The following is a 12,343-nucleotide window of genomic DNA, read 5'->3' on the forward strand; positions in this document are numbered from 1 at the left end:
CTACTGTACCTGAATCCTCTTGCTATGAAGGCCAATATACCATTTGCCTTCTTTAACGTCTGCTCCCCTGCATGCTTACCTTCGACGATAGGTGTAGGAGGTCATCCAGGTCTTGTTGCACATTCCCAATCTTAATTTTTAGCCATTCAGATAATCACCGTTCTTGCTAGAATTGTGTTCTTCCTACCAAAATGGATAACCTCACATTTATCCACATTATATTGCATCTGCCATACATTTGCCCACTCCCTCAGCCTGTCCAAATAACACTGAAGCATCTCTGCATCCTCCTCACAGTTAACCCAACTTTGTCATCTGAAAATTTGGAGATATTACATTTTGTTCCCACATCTAAATCATTCATGTGTGTTGTGAATAGCCCACGAGTCACTACCTGCTATTTGACCCGTTTATTCCTATTCTTTGTTTCCTGTCTGCCAAACAATTTTCTATCCATCTCAACACACCTCAATACACTACGCCCAATCCCATGCACTTCAATTTTACACACTAATCTCTGCTGTGAGATTTTGTTTAAAGCCTTCTGAAAGTGCAAATAAACCACATCCTTTGGCTTCCCTCATCAACTCTACTAGTTACAGCCTCCAAAGAATTCCAGTAGATTTGTCAAGCATATTTTCCCTTTCGTAAATCCATGCTGACTCTGTCCGATCCTGCCACTGTTTTCCAAGTGCTCTGCCATAAAATCTTTGATAATGGATTCTAGAATTTTCACCATTATGGACTTCAGGCTGACTGGTCTATAATTCCCTGTTTTCTCATTACCTCCCTTTTTAATAATGGGGTTACATTAGCTACCCTCCCATCAGTAGAACTGTTCCAGAGTATATAGAATCTGTTATTTATAGGGCCATTTCATCAAGTACTCTGTTAGCGTACAGCAGATAAAACTTTGCCACCGAGTCCAGGGCAGAAAGTAGTTCTATTTTTCTGAATTAGGGAGAAAAAGCACTCCAGGCAAGCATGATCATGAGGGAGAATCAAACATGCAGCAGTCAGTTTCCAAAGAGTTAAATCATGCTTTCTTTCCTTCTGTCTGTATCTTGTTAAGGTCCAGCACTAGCCCTCATTACTCATGCAGTCTCGTTCCTCCTGGCTGGAAATTGACACTATTTAGTGAAATTTAGTGAAAATGTAATCTGTTATTTATTTTCCACCAGTTTGAAAAACCTGGGGCTCTGGAAGATGTTGACTACCCTGACATGGCTAAAGAAGCAGGTATAGAATAATATCGATTTTTTTTCCTGAACATTTGAAACCAGAAAAATTGGACAATTAAAACATATGTAATAATCCACAAGATACCAATGTTTTAAAACCAGAGAATTTCACCTGAATTTCACATTTTAAAATCGAAGTTTGAAAATTTTTGTAATGAGAAATGTTCATTGTTTGGTGTTGGTCCCAGAGACATACCAGTAATTCAGGTTTCATGACTGCTTGCTTTCTTAGGCTTCTGAGATCTGACTGGATGATACCAGGTGGTTAGCATGTAAAATGGACCAATTGGTAAACCACGCAGAAGTCTACATTGATTCATTTGTACAGCCAAAATCTTAGGGCAACAATATATATATTTTAAATGAATGTATTGTGAAATTGATTGCAGTCAAAATAACTCAATTTTGCCGTTCAAACCTTGGACTACTAAAACTTAGGGTGAGAGGTGTGGTCACCAGGCATTATATTGGGGGAAAGTTTGTTCAAGTCAGTGAGATAGATGTTACATGGGATTTGTATGAATGGTTGGAACACTCATTGATTGTGGCATGTGCCAGTTATGCTGTCCTATCTCAGCAACTGGTAAAGTGGTTTAAAAAAAGATACTTCTGAGGTTGGTTACTGTGTCTACAGATGAACTAATGTTGCCTCCCTATACAGTAGCACAGCACCCCAATGTAATAAAATGCAGCAGTAGGTTCTTGTATGCAAATAATAGTTTGCTCCTGTTGTTTAATATGAATCTCACTAATGAGATCATTTGTTTCTAATTACTTTCATGCTTTTCTTGATTAACAACTATTAAAATAGATTAGTAACTCTGATGTGTTGGAATCTGAGAAACAATTTTTGCCGAGCAGAAAATTCATTGTCTTTTTACCATTACAGCTCAGAAGGCATTGGCTGATGCTGGCATTGCATATAATGCTGTGGAGCAAGCTTGTGTGGGCTACGTGTATGGTGAGCGACTCTTCCACAGAATTACTTCATTTAATTGCCTTGTAGCCTAACGACATTTGGAGCAAATGCCAGAGAAGATCAGGTTGTAATTCACGTGCCTTATGTTTGTATTCAATCACAATGTTGTGAATTTCTATGGAGTTGCTATGACTTTGCTGCCTTAACTTTGCAAAAAATAATTTACACTGTTAAACTGGTCTTTGCATTTTTTACATTGCAACAATGGTTACACTTCAAAAGTAATTTATTGTCTGTGGGACATCTTGAGGTTGTGAAAAGTGCTATATAAATCTAAATCTGTGAAACATTTCTTTGTACGATGTGGGCATCGTTGCCAAGGCCAGCATTTATTGCCCATCTCTAATTGTCCTTGAGAAGTTGGCAGTGAACCACTTTCTTTTATACAACTCAAGTAGCTTGCTAGGCCATGTCAAAGAGTAGTTAAGAATCAACCACATTGCTATGTGCCTGGTGTCTTATGATAGGTCAGGCAGGTAAGGGCAGCAGAGTTTTCTCCCTAAAAGGTATTAGTGAAAACATGTATTTTTCCAATGTTGCAATGGATTCAGGATCACCTTTCTGATGGTGGCTTTGTATTCCAAATGAGTAATACATTAATTCCTGTTGGAATGGATGCAGTTGCTCTTCTATTCAAGGATTACGAAGATTTTTTAATTTTCTGTTATCAAGACAATGGGATGTAACCTCTGATGTAGAGGCAATTGAATTGGATTGTTCCACGTGTAGTTACTTCCCCGGAAATTTAGCCGTTCCTATCTCACCTATCCTTCCAACTCAGACACGTATTGTACAGCAGGTTCCACAGCCTTCTGTCCAGGTGTTTAACATCAGAGGACATTCCCCATATTGCGGCATTAGCTGCCATAAAGTTGGTAAGTTTTGTAGGTTCAGCCACTGAGCAGACAGGGAGAAGATATGTTTATTAAGTAAGTGGTCAGGTTAAACTTCCTTCCCAGGCCAAGGGTCATCAGTTCGGATGGACCAGTATTTCTCGTTAGCCAAAAATTACAATTGATCCCTTTACAGGTCTCTTGAAACTCTTTTCAACATTTAGAAAAAAACTATTATACTTTCCCCAAACAGTTTAAATTGCTTACAGATTTTCTTTACTGTTACGGCTTCTGGGCCAAAGACCGTCAAATAGTTACATTTTCTTTGCTTTTTCACATTGGATTGAACTTGATTTTACTTTTATCTGAGATATCCCAAAGTCTTTCAAGTACACTAAATTTCTTTTGAAGTTCTGTAATTTTGTACAATTCTGTATCACATAAAGAACGATGATTGAAATTATTGTGGTTATTGGCTGAGGGAGGAATGTTGACCAAGGCATCATTATAACTCTACCTTTTTTATACATAATGACATCAGGTCTACCACAAGATTTATCTGAATCACTGTAATAGACAGGCAAGTCCTTAGGTTAATATCCCATCTGAAGGATTTTAAAATGCAGCTCTGTGCTATACTGAAGTGTCAGCCTAGATTTAGTATTCATGTGCTGCTTGAAACCACAATTTTCTGACGTGGACGACAGTGCTATCATCTGCGAGCATTTACGGTACAACACTTTGTACTAGTAGATGTTTACAGTTGTCAAAGATTTGCATATTCTGTTCATATGCTGTTTATTAATAGAGTCAGCGTTCTTTGGTTGATACATTTGGGGAGCTGGAGGTGAGTGGGGATATAAACACTGTATTGGTCTTGCAGGATTCTAGTGTGAGCATGTTTTCCAGTCAAAACGTTATTTTGAAAGTGGGAGGGCGGTGCTACAAGGAGAGAAGGCATTAGTTGAGATGATTAATCACCAAACATATCTTGTGTAATGCTTAAATTTAGTTTATGGTAGGCTTGATTAACTCTAAGTCACGGAGTAATGGTTTTCTGTCATCCTGGTTGTGAAGGTGATTCGACTTGTGGCCAGCGTGCAATCTATCACAGTTTAGGAACAACTGGAATACCCATTATTAATGTTAACAACAACTGCTCCACTGGTTCGACAGCCCTCTTCGTGGCCAGGCAGCTGATACAAGGAGGTAAGCCAACACAACATATGTGTAACAACCACCAGAAGCCAAATCAAGTATTTTTATAATGAGTGATAAGCTGCATTTTTATATTGAAATGAAGTGTCCGGATTTATCTGTTTCTGATTGATTAACTTGATTTTGCTGGACCAGTTCAAAAGTGACCAGATATTAAAAAGGGCAGAGTCATTTCTTGGTGGTTTTTGGTATCAGATTATGAATACATTTGCACTTGCTCCCTGCTCTTGAGAATTATGGAGAATTACCAAGACAAATCTGGAGCTGGAGTCTTGGCATCTCCCCGTGGAGAGGGAAAATTAGACAGCATAGTTAGATTGATTGCTTCTGCCTCCTAGTAGCCAGCCATGGGACGACAGGCCATCAGTTAAGATTTAGGATCAAGCTACCCCATTCCTCCAGCCTTCAGGCAACAGAGGTATGATTCGATTTTAACTGAAGAACAGTGACACCTCTCCTTGAGAAAAGATCAGAATAGCTTTAATAATTTAATATTTATTTTAATATTATAGAAATTGTCTTTCTGCCATCACCATAATATACCTCCAAGTTTTCAAGTTGCCTAAATGTTCATATTCTGGTATAGACAGCAATTCTTTCTCGATCTTAACCTCCTTTATAGATAAATAACTGAACAAAGAAGAGACAGAGAACCCAAATTTTCATGCAAATTAATACTAGGAGGTTATTTCTATTTTACATACTGGGCAATGTTGCTGTCATTTGCAGTGCAAATTTGCAGAAACATCAGCTCTTTAAGAGCTGCTGCTCTTGGAATTCCAGTCAGTGGCCTTCCTAAGCCACCCACATAATGCATCAATAAACAAGCTAAACTTTGCATGACAACATGAAGCCAAAGTCCTTCATGACTGTCTAAACTGCAAAGATCTAGACTTGTTAGAAATAGTTCTATAAAGTCCCTGTGTCGCCAAAGGTCTTCATCCTCCAGTGAACTTCATGAAAAGGTTTTAAAGCTATTCTTAGAGATAGCATTCTGCAAAACATAAATGACCATAATATGTAAATATTAAAAAATCTAATGATTTAAAATTATGCACTGAAAACTTCAGGTTAAAGTATTGATTGTTGATCTTCAATAAAAGCCAAGTATTAGGCGAGTAAATTTCAAATTGAATGTACTAACTCAATGATTTTGATTCCTCCTGTCTTAAAATAGTGTTGTAATATCCTTTTTGTTTTGTATATTTTAAGGACTGGCTGATTGCACTTTAGCTTTGGGATTTGAGAAAATGGAAAGAGGATCACTTTCTTCTAAGGTAGCTGACATACTTTGTCAATTTGACATGGAATTTGGCATTCCCATAAACTAATGCATTGTGGTGAAATATTAAATATTCTGTCGTCTCCTTCAGTTCAATACTATCTTTACTAAACTTTCATTTATTTTAAATTATTTCCTCTCCACGCTACTTCCAACAATTTCCTCTTCCATCATGAAGTATTGATCTTGTAGTATAAGACTTATAGTGGGGAGGCAGTGGCATTGTAGTATTGTCGCTAGACTAGTAATTCAGAGACACGGCTGTGAATCCCACCATGGCTTTTAATTCCAGATTTTTATTCAATTGAAATTTCACCATCTATGTGAAATTTCAATTGAATAAAAATCTGGAATTGAAAGTCTAATAATGGCCATGAAACCATTATCGATTGTTGTAAATCACCGTGTGGTTCACTAATGTCCTTTAGGGAAGGAAATCTGCTGCCCTCACATGTGACCCAAGATCCACAGCAATGCCCCTCAATAAATGCTGGCCCACATCCCATTGAAGAATAAAAATAAATTCAGAGCAATTTTAGTACAGAATGGATTGGGCCTGTACCAGAATTGGCTCCCTACTGCAGATATCATAATTTATCTGCACTTTCTCTGTACCTTTTTAATATTCTTTTCATGTTTGATCTAATTTATTCTTTACTGTTGTGATTGACTAAGCTTCTTGAGCAATTTTTGGAAATAATTCTATGTCCTAATAACCCGTGCATAACATCATTACCTGTACAACCACTGTGATCAATCCCCATCTTCAACACGGGCTTAAATTCCGAGTATGAGCCCTGAGTTGCCACATCATTGATGAATGAAAATTATCTTCAATGTTTTCTTACAAACCCTTCCATAATTTTGATACTTGAATGCACATGTCTTTTTGCCTTAATGTCTTAAGTGAAATCGCCCCTTTTCAGGGGGCTTTCAACAAGGTCCCACATAAGAGATTAGAATGTAAAATTAAAGCTCATGCGATTGGGAGTAGTGCATTGAGACGGATAGCAATCTGGGTGGCGGACAGGAAACAAAGAGTAGGAATAAACATTTTTTCTCCAATTGGCAGGCAGTGACTAGTGGGGTACCGCAGTGGTCAGTGCTAGGACTTCAGCTATTCACAATGTATATGAATGATTTATATGAGAGAACTAAATATAATGGACGCGATTTAATTCGCAAAATAGAGACCTATTTTAGGCATGTATAGTGGGATGTTTCTCAGCACCTGCAGTGCCAAGAACAATCCCGCTAAATAACTGGATGCTGCTGATTTTTTAGGTCTCAGTTGGAATGCCCCGCCGAGACCACACTTGCATCATTTCCTACAGGAGGATGACCTGCGGAATGGGGCGCCATTTTTAAATGCTGTCCCGATCTTTTGAGCCCCCTCTGCTGCTTCACCAAGAACATCAGATTCCCCCACTGCCAACTTACTTCCCAGGCAGTTCTCGTGCCTCACCTCTTCAGGGCAAGGCATCTCCAGGCTCCATCACTGGCACGGGCAACCTGGCATTCCGGCACCTTGGCACTGCCAGTCTAGCACCTGGGCAGTGCTATGGCCACCTGGCAGTGCCAGGACAGACCGTCAGGGTGTCCAGGCGGTGGTGCTAGGATGGCAGTGCCCAGGTGCTAGTGGGTGTGCCATGGTGCCACCTGCCTAGAGCCCAACCCCCTGGGGGCCTCATAGGGCCTGGGAGACTTCCCCAGGTGCTGTTACGCCTGGAAACGTTTGTGTGGACCAGTGCTAGGCGGCGCCCTGGCGAAGTCTCGCAGGTGAGGCCATTAGTTCCTGGGGGAATCAGGCATAGACATATTTATATGGGCATAATGGCTCACTTAAATATGTTAATCTGGATCTCGTCCAGTGAGGACTAGATCTCGTGAGGCATTCCGAATCTCATGAGAAGTCTGTCGTAAGATTTTAACGGCCTTGTTACATCACCGAGTCGAGTGTGGCGAGATTATTAGATTGCGTCCAATATCTCCAAATTTGCAGATAACGCAAAACTTGGTGTGAGGGTGAGCTGTGAGGTGAATGCAGAGATGCTTCCTTGTGATTTGGACAAATTGAGTGAGTGGGCAAATCCATGTCAAATGCAGCATAATGTGGGTAAATATGAAGTTATTCACTTTGGTAGCAAAACGGGAATGCAAATTATAGTCTGAATGGTTATAGATTGAGAGAGAGGATTCAAGTTCAGGAGCAGGGATGTCTTGCCTGTGAGATTCACTACCACAGAAAACAGTTGAGGCCAAAAGATTGTACGTTTTCAAGGTGTTAGATTTAGCTCTTGGGTGAAAGGGATCAAAGGATATGGGGAAAGGCGGGAACAGGTTACTGAGGATGATCAGCCATGATCATATTGAATGGTGGAGCAGGTTTGAAGAGCCGAATGGCCTGTTCCTGCTTTATTTTTTCTATGTTTTGTAAATCTCTCCTGATGACTGTATTTTTCAATTCTTGTATCTTCAAGTGAATCCATGGAATGATAGAATATATAGTCTAGTTAGTTGGCCTAAATAGCACGTGTCAATGTTAATGCTCCGTTGTAACCTCTTCCCATTCTTGCTGATTTAATTCTATCAGCATAATCTGCTAATCTCCTCTTCATTCTTATCTAGTTTCTCCTTCAATGTATCTTTACTGTTTGTCTTAATGATTCATTGTGGTGACATTCTGGGTAAAGAAGTTTTTGATTTCTTGGATTCTCGTCTTCTCTCCCCCGTATCTTCTCTCCATGTTGACTATATCAAAACCTTGCATAATCTTAAAGAACTTTATCAGGTCACCCCCTCAGCTTACTCTTTCTTTTTCTACAGAAAAATGACCCAGCCTGTTCATCTTTTCCTGATAGGTATAACCTTGCAGCTCTGATAATTATCCTTGTAAATATTTTGTTAACTCTCTCCATTTCTTCTGTATCTTTCTTATAAAATTGGGTCAGAACTGACCGTACTCTCAAGTGTGGTCTAACCAAGAGAAAGTACTACGAGTCCTGGAAATCTGAAATAAAAACAGGAAGTGCTGGGAATTATCAGCAGGTCTGGCAGAATGTGTGAAGAGAGAAACAGAGTTAATGTTTTCAGTGGAATATGTCTCTTCTACAGAATGTTCACACTTGGAGCATCCAAAGTTCAGCATAATTTCATAAATTTTTAATACTAGTCTCCAGGAATAAATCCTAGTCCTGATGTGTTTCTTTCTGATTTTATTAACCTGCTTGCTTCATTTAGTGACTTGTGTATTTGTATATATGATCTTGCTTTCCTACCAAAATGTAATACCTCACACTTTGTTGAAATTAATTTGCAAATTATGTGACCATTCTGCAAGTTTATTGATGTTGGCTTGTAATTTGTTGCAGTCCTCCTCCGCACTAATAGCCTTGCTCCTACTCCCCAATTTGGTGTCATCCACAAATTTTAAAATGTTATTATTGATTTCAAAATCATTAATATTGACTATTTTGGTGTGACCTGAATGAGCTGGAACACATTTTCTGTATATATGTTTGTTTTGTATGAAAATGGTTTGGAGTTTTTTTGTATATGGATGGATCATTACTTCTTTTCCCCCTCATTATGGGCAGCCCACCAACCTGCGATGGGATGTTGTATCTTAACATTTGCTCCCCTTGGCCACCCCTAGTGTGTTGATTCATCATCACTTCTTTGCTTTTATATGCAATTACTCAATATAACAAACTTCAACCCTAATTTACCTTTCTATGGCTTTTTTTAACTTCAGTTCTATTCTAAAAGATTTATTATTTTAACTTTTAAGTCCCCAAGTTCTTTGGCGCTGTGACTATGTTACCAATTATCTTATGCAGTTTTGCAATAATTGGAGTCAAAGTGGTGCCCTTTTCTCAACCTCTCCCCTACCCCTTGTTATACTCCACTCCTCCCCGGGAATCATGTGGCTATTATTTTGTGCAAGTATTTACAAGCGGGGCCCAGGCGCCAAGGCTGAGTGGGAGCAAGGAAGCAAGCAAACCATTGAAATTTTTCGGGAGGGTGGGGGGGCGGGGCATTTAAGCCTGGACCGCAGGGAGTTGCGGGAAACGGCTTGGTGGCAAGTGGAGGATGCCTGGCATCCCCCTCGTGATTGGGGTGCCCTGGTTGAGACTCCCATTGCTGCAAAATTCATTTAAATCCATACCCCAGTTGCAAATTACAGGCACCTGACTGATTGTTGAGACCTGTAAATGCTCTGAGGGCTACTGGTCATGTGGTAGCCCGCCCATCTGGACATCCTTAATAGCAGAGCTCACCCCAAACAAAGGACACATGCCCGGTGCCGCTGGAACCCTCTCAGCAAGCCCATCCCTGAGGATCATGAGCTGTTGCCAAGCCCTGCCTGTCCACCGCGCACCTGATCCCAACCAAACCATCCCTAGCCAGGAAACATGACTGGCTCCCTGTCACAATCTGTGTGTAGAGCCCAGGCCCCACATCACATTGCAGCTAAGGTCCCAGCCAATGCACTAATCCCTCGCTAACCCCCATCTGTAGGACCCGCCTACATACCAGCCTCTTTGCATAGAGCTGCACGTCTGCAGAGTAGGAACATGTCCACCATACAATCATCTCCACCCTTCTGGCGGGAGAGCTCAAGGCTCATCCAGTGAGGAGATCCACAGTAGATCCCACTGAGAGAAACAGACAGGGTCACAGAGCCTATTGTTAAAACTGGTTGTGGCAGCCAGTGGTACCCCAGTTGGCAGGGATGGGTGGTAAGGATAGAGGCTCCCCACGTCACACACCGGGTGCCGGTCATTGATGGTGACAGGGATGCAGTGCAGACTACATCATCTCAAAGGGGGCGGGGTGGACATGTTGAGGGCAGTGGAGCAATACAACTCAGGGCAACCATGTAACCTGGCGGCATTGGATGGTCAAGGGAATCCTCATCTTGCTGACATTTTCTGTCTCTGCCCCCTCCCCATGGCAGCGACCTGGATTTTGGACCACGGCCAGCTATGCTCGCTGTTTACCTAGCCGCTGCTGCAGTCATGGAGGCAAGGCGACAGGAGCGCCAGGGCCAGTCCAGGGAGGATCCTGCACAAGAGGAACCTGCCCCAGAAATGCAGGGGCCAGCCAGTGAGGCTCAAGTGTCGGTTGGTCGTCCACCAGGCCGAGGAGAAGGTGTGAAGGCAACGTTGTATTTGGCCTTGTGTATTCTGTCAGAGTTTGCCCTTCAAGGAGCTGCTGGACCATCTGTGCCACCACCAATTCCAGCTCACCAGAGAGACTGTGCGCCTCCTGTGTCAGATGCTAGTGTACTTGGCACCGCGGGGGTATGGAGGAGGACACTGGTGACCGTCAAGGAGATGCTGGCCCTCAACCTCTATGCATCAGGCTCATTCCAGGGTTCGAATGGGGACCTGTGCGGGATCTCACAAATGTCAGTGCACCGGTGCATCCGCGCTGTTATGGATGCCCTACACGCCTGGGCATCTACATACATCACCTTCAACCTGGACCAGGCCCAACAGGATGCCGGGCTGCTGGATCTACTGCCTTCTCTGGCATGCCCCAGGTCCAGGAGACAATCGATGGATATGTGTGTCACCTCCGAGCACCGGTTTGATATGGGGTGCCCTTCATCAGTGGGAAGGGGTTCCACTCCACGAGTGTGTGACCACCAGCTGCACATCATGCATATATGCACCTGATATCCAGGCAGCATGCATGACGAGTATATCCTGGCATACTCGTTGGTGGCGGGGGTTGGTCATTGGGGGGACTGGACGATCCCATCTATGGGTGTTTCTATTCAACGTGAAGAAATGATGAATAAACTTTGTGGATTGTTTTCAATGTTAGTTTCCTTTTAAGTTTTCTGGTTTGTGTATAGTGCTTTTAATGTTTCTACTTAGAATTCAACCTGCAAAACAGATTAACCTAATTGGCTTCCCCAGATTAAATATGGTATCTTTCAAGAAGCAGGAGAATGTGATTGGAATCCCATGTTACCTTTAATGTTCCATACTACAATTACTACTATTAGCATGTACACAGTGTAAATTTCAATTCCTAGCGATCCATCTGCTTATGGAAGCAGTCTTTTTCCTAAGATCACGAGGCAAAACGTTTGGGAGAAATCATAGAATTTTCACAGTGCAGAAGGAGGCCATTCGGCCCATTGAGTCTACACCAGCCCTTGGAAAGCGCGCCCTACTCAAGCTCACACCTCCACCCTATCCCCATAACCCCACCCAACCTTTTTGGACACTAAGGGCAATTTAGCATGGCCAATCTACCTAACCTGCACATGTTTGGACTGTGGGAAGAAACCGGACCACCCGGTGGAAACCCACGCAGACACACGGAGAACGTGCAGAATCCGCACAGACAGTGGCCCTGCCAGGAATCGAACCTGGGACCCAGGAGCTGTGAGGCAAATGTGATAACCACTGTGCTACCGTGCTGTTCTCTTGTAGTATGCTGCATTCTTCGTCTGTGTTCCATCTTCCTTAATTTGGTTTTGCCAGCAAGATTTGATGCAATTCCACCAATCCTCATGTTGAAATCATTTATATTTATGGAAAAATGAGACAATTCCCTCTGCACATCCCTCCTGCATCCAACTAGCTCAATGTTGCCAATCTGAGAAACTTCCACTCATTCCGATACTCTGCTTTCAGTCCATGAATCATCCATTTATGAATGCTGCCATCAGCTTTAATCTTCATAATATGACTCTAATGTAGCATTTCATTTAGCACTTTCTGAAAGTCCATATATGCCACGTTTAATATAGGCCCTTTATTAATTTCTT

At 41.8% G+C, this 12,343-nt stretch overlaps 1 protein-coding gene across 1 annotated transcript in view; it reads left to right on the forward strand.

The window, feature by feature from the left end:
• scp2a (sterol carrier protein 2a) overlaps positions 1–12,343 on the forward strand; it is a 108,790-nt gene that overhangs the window by 1,991 nt on the left and 94,456 nt on the right. Inside the window, 4 exon segments of the mRNA XM_038794372.1 lie at positions 1,182–1,239; positions 2,131–2,202; positions 4,131–4,262; positions 5,484–5,548. Of these exon segments, the coding sequence (XP_038650300.1) occupies positions 1,182–1,239; positions 2,131–2,202; positions 4,131–4,262; positions 5,484–5,548 (327 nt within the window).

The sequence above is a fragment of the Scyliorhinus canicula genome, chromosome 4, assembly GCF_902713615.1.
Source record: "Scyliorhinus canicula chromosome 4, sScyCan1.1, whole genome shotgun sequence".
Classification (NCBI taxonomy): domain Eukaryota; kingdom Metazoa; phylum Chordata; class Chondrichthyes; order Carcharhiniformes; family Scyliorhinidae; genus Scyliorhinus; species Scyliorhinus canicula.